The 15082-nt window shown below is 40.4% G+C and overlaps 1 protein-coding gene across 3 annotated transcripts in view; it reads left to right on the top strand.

The window, feature by feature from the left end:
- The window catches only part of CPLANE1 (ciliogenesis and planar polarity effector 1), a 149747-nt gene extending 134996 nt beyond the window's left edge, over positions 1 to 14751 (top strand). For 2 of the 3 annotated variants that reach the window (XM_023216494.3, XM_023216495.3), the window contains 4 exons: positions 823 to 947; positions 6123 to 6212; positions 12526 to 12704; positions 13202 to 14751. In XM_023216494.3, the coding sequence (XP_023072262.2) occupies positions 823 to 947; positions 6123 to 6212; positions 12526 to 12704; positions 13202 to 13378 (571 nt within the window). In that variant the 3' untranslated portion in view covers positions 13379 to 14751. The remainder of the gene's footprint in view (positions 1 to 822; positions 948 to 6122; positions 6213 to 12525; positions 12705 to 13201) is intronic. The other variant, XM_023216493.2, reaches the window with a different exon arrangement.
- The last annotated feature ends 331 nt before the right edge of the window (positions 14752 to 15082 follow it).

Raw genomic sequence — 15082 nt, 5'->3', positions numbered from 1 at the left:
ACTATTATGTATTTTACTTTAATCACCTACAGAGGGGTTGTATGTGAGTTCATTAGGCAGTAATTAATTAAACATAGAATGCTGAAGAAAACTACCCAAGTATAAAATTTCTTATGCATGGCCAACAAACATGCAAAGTTCTATTGATAATCATAAGGTGAACATGAATTGGAGTACAGTGTTGTTAAGCATCACCACCTTTGACAAAATGAATTATTAGAATTATAAACATAATCACATAATTTAAGAGCCTAGAGGAGATACTACCAACTCAAACCCAGATGTAATCAGATCATTTGTGTGTGTACTGTGGAGTTTACTTCCAATACCAAAGATTCCCATTGAGACTTTTCTAGAATAAAGCAGGGATTAAATACATATATAACTGCCCAGTATATGGATAATTTGAAATGGGGAGTGAGATAACCACAAAAAAATTTTGTGAAAAAAATGAAGTTTGAGGTATGAGATACAAAGAATAATTTGTTGAGAGTTATATGTTAAGTGTATCACTGAGGTACAGAATAGGCAGTATCAAGTGAATATCATCTGAGCTATATTTTGGTCCATTTTTTTTCCTTAAAGTAACAGGGTCTTGCTCTGTCACCCAGGCTGGAGTGCAGTGGCACTCACAGGTGCAATCATGGCACACCACAGCTGGAGCCTCTGGGTTCCAGTGATCCTCCTGTCTCACCCTCCCCAGGAGCTGGGGCTATAGGCCTGCGCTACTGTGCCCAGCTTAATTTGGGCTTTTTGAAATATTAAAGTTTATCACTGATATGAGATTCTAGGAATATAATAATTATGTGATTTCTACTATAGAGAGAATCAACACGGTTACAGTTTTCTAATAAATCGACCTGGGAAAGTCAAATATATGTCCAAACCAAGTTACATCCATAAGAGAAAGTCTTTGGGGCAACCTCAAGGCTCACCTTGGCCACATGGTAAGACTTAAAGCTTTTTTGTAAATTGTCTGATTTGGACCTATTCCTTCTTGTCTCCAAAGTTGTGTTTTCATTAGTAAAAGGTATAAGTCTTAGTAAAGAGGAGTTCTGATTTGAACAGAATGCAAAGCATTGATAAAGACTTAGCTGTAATTTTTTTTTTTTTCTTTTTTTCTGCTTTGAAGTAAGGCCCTAGGAATTTTTCTAAATGAATGCCTTTGTTTTTTTTTTTTTTGAGGCGGAGTCTCGCTCTCTCGCCCAGGCTGGAGTGCAGTGGTGAGATCTCGGCTCACTGCAAGCTTTGCCTCCCGGGTTCATGCCATTCTCCTGCCTCAGCTTCCCAAGTAGGACTACAGGCGCCTACCACCATGCCTGGCTAATTTTTAATATTTTTTTAGTAGAGATGGGTTTCACCATGTTAACCAGGATGGTCTTGATCTCCTGACCTGGTGATCCACCTGCTTCTGCCTCCCAAAGTGCTGGGATTACAGGCGTGAGCCACCACGCCTGGCCTTGAATGACTATTTTTTTATTTTTCATTTTTTTGAGACGGAGTTTTGCTCTTGTTTCCCAGGCTAGAGTGCCAGTAGTGTGACCTTGGCTTACTACAACCTCCGCCCCCCGGATTCAAGCGATTTTCCTGCCTCGGCCTCCCAAATATTTGGGATTGTAGGTATGCACCACCATGCCTGGCTAATTTTGTATTTTTAGAAGAGACGGGGTTTCTCCATGTTGGTCAGGCTGGTCTTAAACTCCTGACCTCGGGTGATCCGCCCGCCTTAGCCTCCCAAAGTGCTGAGATTACAGGCGTGAGCCACTGCAGCCGGCCGAATGGCTTTTTTATAATAGCATTTGAAGAGTCAGGGTATTAGATATAACTTTTTTGGGAGTCTGTTTCTTTTGTATATCTGGCTAAAGATGTAGGCATTTGAACAAATCAAGTTCTGATAGATTGCAGGATGAATACATCACAGAAGAGAAATGCTAAGAAGCTCAGATTGAAATAATATCATGTTTTTATCCTTTGAAAATTCTTTTCCACATTTCAAGGTATATCCATTATTTACTAACCTTTCTTTAGTTAATTGTGCCATATTTGAGTTTTGATTACTAAAGTAAAACATAGTTATTTGTAATATGTTTATATATTAAGAATGTATTATAATAGCTGACATGTAATATAAATGTGTACATTTACAAATGCAAAATAAGCCCAGTGTGGTGGCTCATGCCTGTAATCCCAGCACTTTGGGAGGCCGAGGCGGGCAGGTCACAAGGTCAAGAGACTGAGAACATCCTGGCCAACATGGTGAATCCCTGTCTCTACTGAAAATAGTAAAATTAGCTGGGCATGGTGGTGTGCGCCTATAGTCCCAGCTACTCTGGAGGCTGAAGCAGGAGAATCACTTGAACCTAAGAGGCGGAGGTTGCAGTGAGCTGAGATCGTGACACTGCACTCCAGCCTGGTGACAGAGCGAGACTCTGTCTCAAAAAAAAAAAAAAAGAAAGTAAAATAACAACTAATTATGTGGCAGGTTCTATTTATGTTCTTTAATTACAACCCTGTGAGATAGGTGCTATTATGTTCCCACTTTAAAGACGAGGAAACCAAGGCAGATAGAAAGCTCAAATAATTGCCCAAGATCATACAACTAGGAAGTGGTAGAGCCAAGATTTAATCCTAGGGTGGGTCTAGAGCCTACACACATAGAACCAACACTTCAATATGCTGCCTCAATTTAGAAAATTGAAATTTCCATAAATCCCAATTCTTTAGATGAAACCATTCATGATTTGGTTAGCTCTTGGCTTTTTTTTTTTTTTTTTTTTTTGAGACAGAGTGTGTCACCCAGTCTGGAGTGCTGTGCGATAATCTTGACTCACTGCAACCTTTGCCTCCTAGGCTCAACAGACGTCTCCCACCTCAACCTCCCAAGTAGCTGTGGTTATAGGTGTGTGCTACCATTCTCAGCTAATTTTTGTTTATTTGTTAGTTTTTTGTAGAGATGGGGGGGGGCAGTCTCGCTGTGTTGCCCAGGCTGGTCTTGAACTCCTGAGCTCAAGCATCTACCCACCTCAGCCTCCCAAAGTGCCGGGATTACAGGTGTGAGCTATCATGCCTGACCAGCTCTTGGCTTTTTTGATTGACAAATTACAGTAAGAAAATACTGCTTAGTGAACCATACTTTTTTAAAAAAATATTATTTTACACCTGATATATTTGCCAGAATTAAACACATATCTAAAATTGTCAAGGTTTTAAGAATGTCTGATGGTTTCTTAACATCTGATGAAAAAGTCTTGAATTATACAGAAATATGTCTTCCTGTTATATATGTTCAATGTCAAGTCTTTATTTTTACCTCGTGCTTTGACAGTTGCTGTGGCCTTAGCCTGTCTTTCCGTTAATCTCACCTGCCCTTGCTGGATTATGCTGAGGAGGTGCTCCTGCTACTCCTGGTCTCAGAAACCCTCAGCAACACTCATACCCATGCAGAAACGTCTAGACCCTCTGCTTGGCCTTCAGGCATCCTCTGTGTGTTCTCCTGCTTCCTTGACCTCCTTTCCCCATAGAACCTGTGCTGCTCAGCAGCTTGTTTTCCAACCGCATGACATGATTTGTGCTCCCTTATACCTTGAATGTCTCACTTCTGTATGTCTGAAGATATTCCTAATCTTAATTATTTAGTTTGTCCAATCTGATATAATCAACTTGAAATTCTACATTCTCATTTCTAAATTGAGGCTTATATTTAATCTGCATGGTTGCTATGAAAATTAGAGATAATGGTGGCCAAAGCAGTTATTTTTCTGTTCTTTGAACCCTTAATCACGTGTTTATGTCCCTCTTAAAGCACTACAACAGGCGTCCTGTTATTGTTACCTGTAAACTTCATGCCCCATACTAGAATACGTTGCAGCAGTATTCCCTTATTCATCTTCATATTACCCCTCACGTTGAACAAATGAAATACTCAAACATTGAACAAATGGATAAATGGAAAAAATAGTTATTGAGCTTTTTGCCTAAGCATAGCTATTTATAAACAAATTATTGTTCAAGGATATTAATAGGCAGGTATTATAGTATTTATATCACGTCAGAGAATAATACCATATGCCTGGCTATTGTCCTGTCTTTTAAGGCAAAGATAAAAGAGGCAGCTTGAGTGCTTGTGGATATTCTGACTTCTCTGCCTCAGTAGAGCAGGCTGTGGCTCCCCTTGTTTTTGTGGCCTCTGTCACACCCACACCCAACCATTTCACCTGGCTACATTCAGAAGTTTCAGGTCCCCCAGTGTTTGGGAGAATGAAGGGAAACCCAGGCAAGACTGATTCCAGACCTTTTCCTAGTCAGTGATACAGATAACCTGAACTCACATAGGTCAAGTTCAGTCATTGCACATGTGGGGAGGTGATGCTCCATCAAGATTTTCAAATGCACTGCAGTTCATTTGTAAATGAAGAGTTTTTCTTAATGTACTTGGGAGTTTGACTGTATGTTGCTTTCTATCTTGTGAAGCAGTATGTAGTTTTTGGCTAATTTCTTCAGCCCTGCTTCCATACTGTTAAGAGTTTGTTTGTTTGTTTGTTTTGACACAGGAACTTATTCTGTCTCCCAGATGGAAGTGCAGTGGTGTGATCATGGCTCACTGCAACCTTGACCTCCCTGGCTCAGATGATCCTCTCACTTCAGCCTTTTTTTGTTTCTGTTTTTTTTTGTTTGTTTGTTTTTTTGAGGCAGGGTCTTGCTCTGTCACCCAGACTGGAGTGCAGTGGTGTGATCTCAGCTCACTGCAACCTCTGCCCTCTAGGTTCAAGCAATTCTCCTGCCTCAACCTTTGGAGTAACGGGGACTACAGGCTCACACCACCACGCCCAACTAATTTTTGTATTTTTTAGTAGAGACAGGGTTTCACCATGTTGGCCAGGCTGGTCACAAACTCCTGGCCTCAAGTGATCTGCCAGCTTTGGCCTCCCAAAATGATGGGATTACAGACATGAGCCACCGTGCCTAGTGGTGTGTTAGACACCTCAGCCTCTTGAATGGCTGGAACTACCGGTGAGCACCACCACACCCAGGTAATTTTTAAATTTTTTCGTAGAGACAGAGTCTTGCCATGTTGTCCAGGCTGTTCTCAAACTCCTGGGCTCAAGCAGTCTTCCCACATTGGCCTCCCAAAGTGCAAGAATTACAGGCATAAGCCACCGTGCCTGGCCAGGAGTAGTTTGTGTTATTCTTGCTTGTTTTATGTTTAGTTCTGTCAACTACAATACAAAGATTATGTGATTAGTAACAGAGAAGCATCTTAGGCATAAAAAAGCAAACGTCAGCTGGGCATGGTGGCTCTCATGCCTGTAATCCCAGCACTTTGGGAGGCTGAGGCAGGCGGATCACGAGGTCAGATGATCGAGACCATCCTGGCCAACATGGTGAAACCCCATCTCTACTAAAAATACAGAAAGGTAGCCGGGCCCACGCACCAGCAGTCCTAGCTGCTTGGGAGGCCGAGGCGGGGGAATCTGACCCTGGAAGGCGGAGGTTGCAGTGAACAGAGATTGCACCACTATACTCCAGCTTGGTGACAGAACGAGACTCCATCTCAAAAAAAAAAAAAAAAAAAGAAATAAAAGTCTAAGTTTTAAAATCCCCTGAACTTAGGTTTATATCCCAGCTCTGCTGCTGATTTTTGCCCTCAGATAAGTTATCTGAAACCTACCTCAGAGAGTTGTTGAGGATTATATTAATAAGAGAACATATTGCATAACATGGAAGTAAATGATTGTTATTAATCTTTGAGTTTAAGAAACTAATCATTCTGTTGATAAAATTTAACTTGGCATTTTGTCTAGGTGTTTACTGCTAAGAGGTGTATTATGTTCCTAGCTTTTCCAGTTGCCAGAAACGTCAAAACACATTTGCTATTTGAAACAAGAATATGGCTGTGCTTGAAGGATACCAGGTGTCAAAGCAGAGTGTTCCCTTTCTTTGTCTGCACTTATGTTTTGCTGTCTTGGTTCAAACCAGCCACCATTTATTGGGCCCCTACTGTGAATAGGTCTTGGTGAGCAGATTCAGAGCTGATCAGGAAAAGATGTCTGTCCTCAAATAACTCACAATATATATAAAAATCATGAATGCCTATGGAAGATTAATAATGTTTGTCTGTACAGGAACTGCCACTTTCACCATACAGAAAAAAGCTGGTGGAGCCAAAGCATCAGTAAGAAAGGCTATGCAGTCTCCAGTTACCTTCCGAAAAGGTAAGGGATAAAGAAGATAAAGTTCTCAGACTTAATACTAAATTTTCTTAGGCTGGAGTGCAATGGCGTGATCTCGGCTCCTGGGTTCAAGCGATTCTCCTGCCTCAGCCTCCCAGTAGCTGGGATTACAGGTGCCCACCACCGCGCCTGGTTAATTTTTGTATTTTTCGTAGAGATGGGGTATTGCCATGTTGGCCAGGCTGGTCTTGAACTCCTGACTTCAGGTGATCTACCCATCTTGGCCTCCCAAAGTCCTGCGACTGTGCCTGGGCTTTAGCATGAGCCACTGTGCCTGGCCCTTAGAATACTAAATTTTTAAAAATTATAAATCACTCAATTTCAAATATAGATTTCAAAATGAATGCTGTGACTCTGTGCTGCAGTGGTTCAGAGAAGAAGTTTTGGAGTAGCTTTATGGAATCAAGTTAACCACTTACTCAACCTTACACAAATTTCTAACCCATTTATGTATCCTTAATTTTCTCACCTGGAAAAAATACAGATTATAATAGTGAGGATATATGTAACTACCTTGGTAGGTAAACAGGGTAACTATTATCTGTGTCTTACTATGAGAACAGACATAGAGAAGTTAAATGACCTGTTCAGATATCCTTAAAACAATAACAATAGTAGCTAATAGGTATAGAGCATTTACTCTATGCCAGGCATTATGTTCACACCTCATGTGCATTATCTCACTCAATCCTCACATTAAACCCAACGAAATATGTGCAGTTATCGCCTATTGAAAGAACAGAACTAAATTTGGTAGGGGTAATTATTTTTTAAAAACCCACTGATTTGGCTGGGCGCGGTAGCTCATGCCTGTAATCTTAGCACTTTGGGAGGCCAAGACGGGTGGATCACGAGGTCAAGAAATCGAGACCATCCTGGTCAACATGGTGAAATCCCGTCTCCACTAAAAATACAAAAATTAGGTGGGCGTGGTAGCATGCACCCGTAGTCCCAGCTACTCAGGAGGCTGAGGCAGGAGAATCGCTTGAACCCAGCAGGTCGAGGTTGCAGTGAGCTGAGATTGCACCACTGCACTCCAGCCTGACAGCAGAGTGAGACTCTGTCTCAAAACAAAACAAAACAAACCCCACTAATTTATATGTACTGTGAGAAATGATGAGAAATACAAAGCAATTAGCCTAGGCTTGATATTATGCCTCTTTCTCTACTACTAGCTCATTACTTTGCAGATCCATCGTTCAGTTTACCCTATCTCTTTTTACCTATGTGTAAACCATTATTTAACTCATTTATCAACTTTTTAATGTCTATGGCTGTATTTCCTAGACGATGTATTTGGTACTTTTTCTACTCTTTTCCCCGTGTACGCATTAAAACCCAAGTTTCTGGTCATTTGGATTAATTTGAATCCTCAAAGCATCATTTCCTGTGCTTGTGTATTAGTCTGTTCTCACGCTGCTAATACATACCTGGGACTGGGTAATTTAAAAGGAGAGGTTTAATGGACTCACAGTTTCACATGGCTATGGAGGCCTCACAATCATGGTAAAAGGCAAAGGAGAAGCAAAGTCAAGTCTTACATGGTGGTAGGCAAGAGAGCGTATTCAGGGGAACTCCCCTTTATAAAACCATCAGATCTCATGAGAGCTCACTATCACAAGAACAGCACCATGAAGATAACTGCCCCCATGATTCAATTACCTCTCACCTGGCCCCTTCCACAGCACATGGGAATTATGGGAACTACAATTCAAGATGAGTTTTGGTTGAAGACACAGCCAAACCATATCAGCTTCTAAATCCCATGCTAGCTTTTCTCTCTTTCAAAGTCTTTCCTTTTTATCCATTATGAATTATTTTCTAGTTTAGAGTACTCAATAGCTTTTTATTCTTTTCAAAGCAAATATCTAGCAAATATCTAGCAATGTCTAGTTCAACAGATCAAATGTTCCCCAAATACAATGTTACCTCTCAAAACAGTTGAAATTACTTGTACCATTATATTGTTTTGTACCATTATATTGTTTTGTACCATTATATTGTTTTGTTTTTGAAAGTCCCAGAGATCCAGGGTTTTGTGTTCTTGAGGTCGTTATAATCTAACATGAGGCCTTGCCCATAGAAAGTTGTACATATTTGTTTCATTGTTCAATGGTAACCCTGCCTCTGAAAATTGGAAATGTGTATGACTCCAACTTTCTAGCTTAAGTGCTTAGATAGACTGTGACCCACAAATTGACACAAGTAGAGCAAGAAAAGAAGCAGGATTTTCTTTGGGAATGGTGGAGGTAATAGGTTTAGTTTTATCATCCAGTTTCAGATTTCTCAGGCTAGACTCTGTAGACACTGTTTGGTGTTATGTTATAAAGAAACTGAGTGTCAGTGCCCATCATCCTAGAGAAAGAGTACTTCCTTTCTGAGGGAAGCCAGTGTACTTGGCAGCCTGGTTTCTGCTGTGGGGTGTCTTCTTGATCTGTAACTTACCTTTCACTTTAGAAAGCTTTCACTGTCCAATGGGGCAGGACAGTTTACCTTGAAAAGACTCATGCATGCTCAGTTTCACAGACATTTTCTCATATTATATTTTTATCTCAAATTGGATATCCCAGATAAACCCTAGAAAAATGCATTATGATCTGAAAGGAAGGAAATTACAAAACCATCTCTAGGTAAAGCAAGGTGAGAGAAACCCAGTGATAGCCTCTGAAGGTTTGTAATACCCCATAGGTGAAGATTTATCCTAAAATGCAAGACTCTTAACTGTAATTTTAGCAGACTAGGTAGTGGTTTGATTTTGTCATTCTTTCTAGCTGGCAATAATCATGTTCATTTGACAAGAGTGTCAATGTCTAGATACCAAATTAATTGTAGCCAAGATGGGGTTGGGATTAGTTGATGTTTGTAGTCTTTGCTAATCTCTAGTCATATCGTGAATACTTGAAGGATACTTCAGCACCCCACCTCCACTTGTTCCCATCTGCTTTGAAGTGGAAGCCTACTCTTGTGGTTGTGTTGCTTAACCACTCATTGATTTCTCTTTCAGTCTCACTTTTTCTGTTTTAATGACTGTTTTCTTTTTTACCACAGTATTTGTTCTCATATGCATTCCTGTGATCTGCTTGTAGATTTTTTTCCTTTATAAGGTTTTTCAAAATTTGTTCCTTATTAATATTTACTGAAATATTTACTGAAATAATTATTTACTGAATAATATTTACTGAAAAATAATTTACTGAATTATTTTAACATGGGACTTTCAGTGGCATTTCAAAATACTCTCTGATGTCTTTAAGTAGCAGAAAAAATGTCAAACCTTTTCAACTAGAGCATAGCTCTCACACTGGATATTACAGTGGCAGGTGCTACCAAATGATGTTAGCTTTGTTTCTTTTTCAGACTCTTGGGGCTAGTCAAAAGAAAAATCCCTAAGCTGTCTGTACCACTGCTCCCTTCCCTTTGGCACTAATCCAGGAAGAAGCTTTTGGAAAGCTGCCACCTTGTGGATGCAAATTAATAGATCTATTCGTGGCCGGGCGCGGTGGCTCAAGCCTGTTATCCCAGCACTTTGGGAGGCCGAGACGGGCGGATCACGAGGTCAGGAGATCGAGACCATCCTGGCTAACACAGTGACACCCTGTCTCTACTAAAAACACAAAAAAATTAGCCGGGTGAGGTGGCAGGCGCCTGTGGTCCCAGCTACTTGGGAGGCTGAGGCAGGAGAATGGTATGAACCTGGAAGGCGGAGGTTGCAGTGAGCTGCAATCTGGCCACTGCACTCCAGCCTGGGCGACAGAGCAAGACTCCATCTCAAAAAAATAAATAAATAAAATAATGCTTTCTCCATAGAACTGTCAGGAAGAGTATTCACTCAGCAACTGCCCATTGAGCTCCTACAACATACCAGGCACTGTTACTCATGAACAACACAGAAAGCAGCACATCAATAAGGGAGAATGAGGCTGGCTAGTTGGAACTACTCTAGCAAGGGTGGTTGAAGGTCTCTTTGAGAAGGTGAAACTCTTACTCCAGCTCTTAGTATGAAGCAAATTAAAAATTAAATAAAAATTTAGAAAAAGAGAAGGTGATGTTGAAGTGAAGATCTTAAATGATGAAAAGGAGATTGTTAGGTAAAGATAAGGCAAAACAGTTTCAGGCAGAAGTTCAAAGTTCTGGTAAGAGTGTTATATAAAGATAAGACAGAACAGAAAGTTCAGAGCCCTGGTACAGAAACAAAGTTGGTATGACAGAAAAGATCAATATGGAAAAGTGACGAGAGATATGGTGGAAGAGATGGGCTAGATACTGTAGGCTAAGGCAAGGAGTTTGGATTTTACTTGAGATCCAGTGAGACTCCATTTTAGGCAATTAAGCAGAGAGATAATATAATTTATGTTTTAGAACATGTGGAAAAAAAGACAGCATACGAGGATAGATTGCTTGGGCTAGGGTTTTAACAATGGAGATGGGGGAAATGGTTTGATTTGGATATATTTTGAAGATAGACAAAATTAGGACTTGCTGGTGATTGGATGTGACATGTATAAGAAAGAAGGATGAGGCAGGGCACAGTGGCTCACGACTGTAATCCCAGCAGTTTGGGAGGCTGAGGCAGGCAGATCACTTGAGGCCAGGAGTTCCAGACCAGCCTGGCCAACATGGTGAAACCCCATCTCTACTAAAAATACCAAAATTAGCTGGGCATGGTGGCGTATGCCTGTAATCCCAGCTACTCGGGAGGCTGAGACAGGAAAATCACTTGAATCCGGGAGGCGGAGGTTGCAGCGAGCTGAAATCGCACCACTACACTCCAGCCTGGGGACATAGTGAGATTCCGTCTCAAAAAAAAAAAGAAAGATAAACAACTGGATTTTAACCTGAGTGTCTCCTGGGATGGGGCAGTTTAGGGGTAAAAATTAACAGTGTGGTTTTGGACCTGTTAAAGTTCAGATGTTTATTGCACATCCAAGCAAAGATTTTAAGAAGTGGCAGTTAGCTTTATGAGACTGGAGGTACAGGTTTTAGAGAGTTATCAGCATGTAGGTGATATTTAAAGCCATGGAACTAAATGAAGTTAGCTAGGGAAAGCAGAAGTGTGTTAGAAAATCCAAAGACAAGGCATGAATGTCTGGTAAGTTCAAGGGACTGAATGTAAAAGTGCTTATTAGCCCATATAAATGCCAAAGTGTGTGCTGTGATTATTTTGGGGGCTTTATTTCTTGGAGATATCCTCAGCTTCAAGTACATAAGGTTGGTAGAGTTACAAAAGACAAAGAGGGCCCAAACTTCAGCACTGTCCTACCTCTTCTTCCTGCTTCAGGGAGCCACATGACTGCTTGTTTGGGATCTAATCCCATCTTGCCCCATGTCTTGAAATCACCTTGAAAGGTAGAACATGCTGTGACGCTGGCTTTGGAACATTGTGTTAGATGAGGTAGGCTCCTCTAGGACTTTGTGCGGAGAAACCTTAGGTTTGTGGGTTTACTAAGCTGCTTCTGGGCATTAGCTGGAATGAAAGTTTCTTTTCAACAAATACTGATACATGCAGTAAGAAGAAAGAGGGTCATAATGTGTTGTCACCACACTCACTGTGATGCCTTTGCCCAAAGGCAGATTGTAAGCATTAAGCCTGGGTGAAGATGCCCAAAGCATTGCTTCTAAGTTTTCACAGCCGGGTGCGGTGGCTCACGCCTGTAATCCCAGCACTTTGGGAGGTCGAGGCGGGCGGATCACGAGGTCAGCAGATCGAGACCATCCTGGCTAACACGGTGAAACCTCGTTTCTACTAAAAATACAAAAAAATTAGCCGGACATGGTGGCGGGTGCCTGTAATCCCAGCTACTCGGGAGGCTGAGGCAGGAGAATGGCCTGAACCTGGGAGGCATAGCTTGCAGTGAGCTGAGATCGTGCCACTGCACTCCTGCCTGGGAGACAGAGCAAGACTCCATCTCAAAAAAAAAAAAAAAAAAAAAGGAAGTTTTCACAAGACTTTCCGTAAAAGACAGGGAAGGCACAGGTTTCAGAGTTCACCCAACTTGGATGTGAAGACCTCTCCACAGTTCTGTTATATCTGTGGCCTCTCCTCCCTAAATTTTCTTGTTTTAGAGATTAATTACTAATAGTTTTCAAATCCAAAGAAGGCTGGAATTCATTTTCCATCTCGTACACTGACAGGACAGGAATTGTTCGAACCCCAAAGTGAACCATATCCAGACCTTATGATTTGAATATTATTTAAAATGTGACTACCTTTGCTTTGATGATAAAAGTCACAATTAACAAATGAGTCAGTCAATCAATCCATCCCAATGTATGCTTTGTTCTTATCCCTTAAAAGGCTCTAATGCTCCATGTCGTAGTCAACAGCATACAAAAAAACATGGAAGTGCTGGACTTGCACCTCAAACCAAGCAGGTGTGTGTGGAGGATGAGAGAGAGGAGACTGTGGTGAGTCCCTGGACGATACCTTCAGAAATCCGTAAGATTCTTCATGACAGCCACAATTCCCTTCTACAAGTAAGCATTGTTCTAGATTTTGTCTAGTGATTGCTCTGTGTTCTTCAGGTTTTTGTTTGTTTTTTAGTTTGTTTTCTGTGGGATGTGGAAATACTGAAAGGTTGTTAGGTCAGTTTGAAATCATGATGCAAAACATCTTCCCTTTTGGCTTAGTACTCCAGCATTTATCTTTCAGAATTCTCTGTGACTGTATTTTTTAACTAAAAAATGACCAAAATGTAAGAATATAAAATCGTACTACAAGTATCAACGTCCATTCTTCCCTGTCTTTGAATCCAGTGCCAGCATCTCGTGTGAGATGATGTTCAGCTCTTGTCCATCTGGATGTGCTGGGCAATCACAGCCCTATTTCCTGGCACATTTCCTTCAGCCCTCTGATGGATGAACAACTCTAGAATTTTTGAAAGCTTAGTTCACATTCCAGGTTTTTTTGTTTTTGTTTTTCTGTTTGTTTTTAGGAGCTAGGACCACAACTGACTATCTTTTCAATTCAATAGGACTTGTCTCCAACTGAAGAGGGAGAGCCAGAGCATCCTTTTGGGGTGGGCGGCATGGACAGCGTGTCTGAGAGCACTGGCAGCATCCTCAGCAAGCTGGACTGGAATGCCATTGAAGACATGGTGGCCAGCGTGGAGGACCAGGGCCTGTCTGTCCACTGGGCTCTGGACCTGTAAGACCTGGATATCATTCTGTTTCCATACACAGGCCAGCACCTCAGTAATGTGATTCTGAAAGATTAACAGGTTTAAGGGACAGAAGCAATGAAAGAAGCAATGTGAATTTTCCATCTGCTATCATATTATTAACTGGATTAGCCATTTCAAGAGGAAAAATAAACATTTCTCAATAACTTTGCCTTCATGGGGAAAAGGTTGACTATTGATGTATTATATGTTTTTGTATTTGCTGCATCATTAGGCATAATTTTAAAAATGATAAGTACCTTTCAAGCCAAGTTTGCATAACCTACTTTCAATAAAAACATTCTATCTTGCCTCCTCCTTTATTACCCTCTGAGTTTTGAGAAACAACCATATATAGATTAATAGGGAAAAAAATTCTTTTCTTTGAGAAGAAAATCACAGTCTCACCTGAGAACTCAATTATGAACCCTATTTTAAAACACCTATGCAGGGTTTAGCCAACTACATTTTACCAACCGTGAAAAGAAAAGAAAAGAAAAACCAACTACATTTTACCAACTGTGAATTTCTAAATAAGCCAAGTTTCATGGAGGCCAGGAGATCTTCTGTCTTCTGCCCTGCAGCCTGAAGCCTTGGAGGAAGAAACAGGCGTGGATGCTTTGGGCAGGAAAGTAGGGGAATATGACTCCAGGCTCTAGAAGGCTTATCTTAAATTTGTAAGAACCATGGTACAGAGACCTGGTTAGGTTTTGGTATTGAGCTCCAACAGTGTTATAGTTTTAAGAGAGAATTTTTATGAGAATTGACTCAGAACCAGGATCCTTCAACTACTTCATCAATGTTTGGTATAATATCAAAGCACACTATTATCTGAAAAAGCAATTAAATACCCCCTTTTTTCCAAATATCTACCTGTGTGAAGCCAGATTTTACAACATATGCAGCAAGTTGAATGCAGAAGCAGGTATGGTAATAGCTGCCTTCTATTAAGCTAAACATTAAAGAGATTTGTTGAACTATAAAACAGTGCCACTCTCCTTACTAAATTGTTTTAGAAAATAGCTTTATATGCTAACATTATTATTAATTGTCGTTTAATTGTTATTGTCATTTAAAATATTTTACAATGTTTTCTGTTTCTTTTTTGTGTATTCTGTGGGTATTGATACATGATACTTGTACATTTTTAATGGGGTGCATGTGATATTTTAATACATGCATACAATGTTTAGCAATGAAATCAGGGTAATTGGGATATTCATCACCTCAAACATTTATCATTATTTGTGTTAGAAACATTCCAAACCTTTTCTTCTAGCTATTTATCCATTGTTGGATACTTATATCAATTTTATATCTTAGCTGTTGTGAATAGAGCTGCAATAAATGTGGGAGTGCAGATATCTCTTTGATATACTGATTTTCTTTCTTTTGGATATATACCCAGCCATGGGATTCCTGGATCATATGGTAGTTCTATTTTTAATTATTTGAGGAACCTCCATACTGTTTTCCATAGCTACTATACTAATTTGCATTCCCACCAAGGCTGTATGAGCATTCCCCTTTATCTGTATGCCCACAAGCATTTATTTTCCATCTTTCCTGTAGTAGTCATTTTAACCGGGGTGCAGCGATACCTCATTATGATATTGACTTGCATTTTTCACATGATAGTAGTATTGAGCATTTTTTCATATACCTGTTGGCCATTTGTATGTCATTTTTAAGAAA

This window comes from Piliocolobus tephrosceles, chromosome 4 (genome assembly GCF_002776525.5).
Source record: "Piliocolobus tephrosceles isolate RC106 chromosome 4, ASM277652v3, whole genome shotgun sequence".
Lineage (NCBI taxonomy): Eukaryota > Metazoa > Chordata > Mammalia > Primates > Cercopithecidae > Piliocolobus > Piliocolobus tephrosceles.
This window is presented reverse-complemented; position numbering and strand designations above follow the sequence as displayed.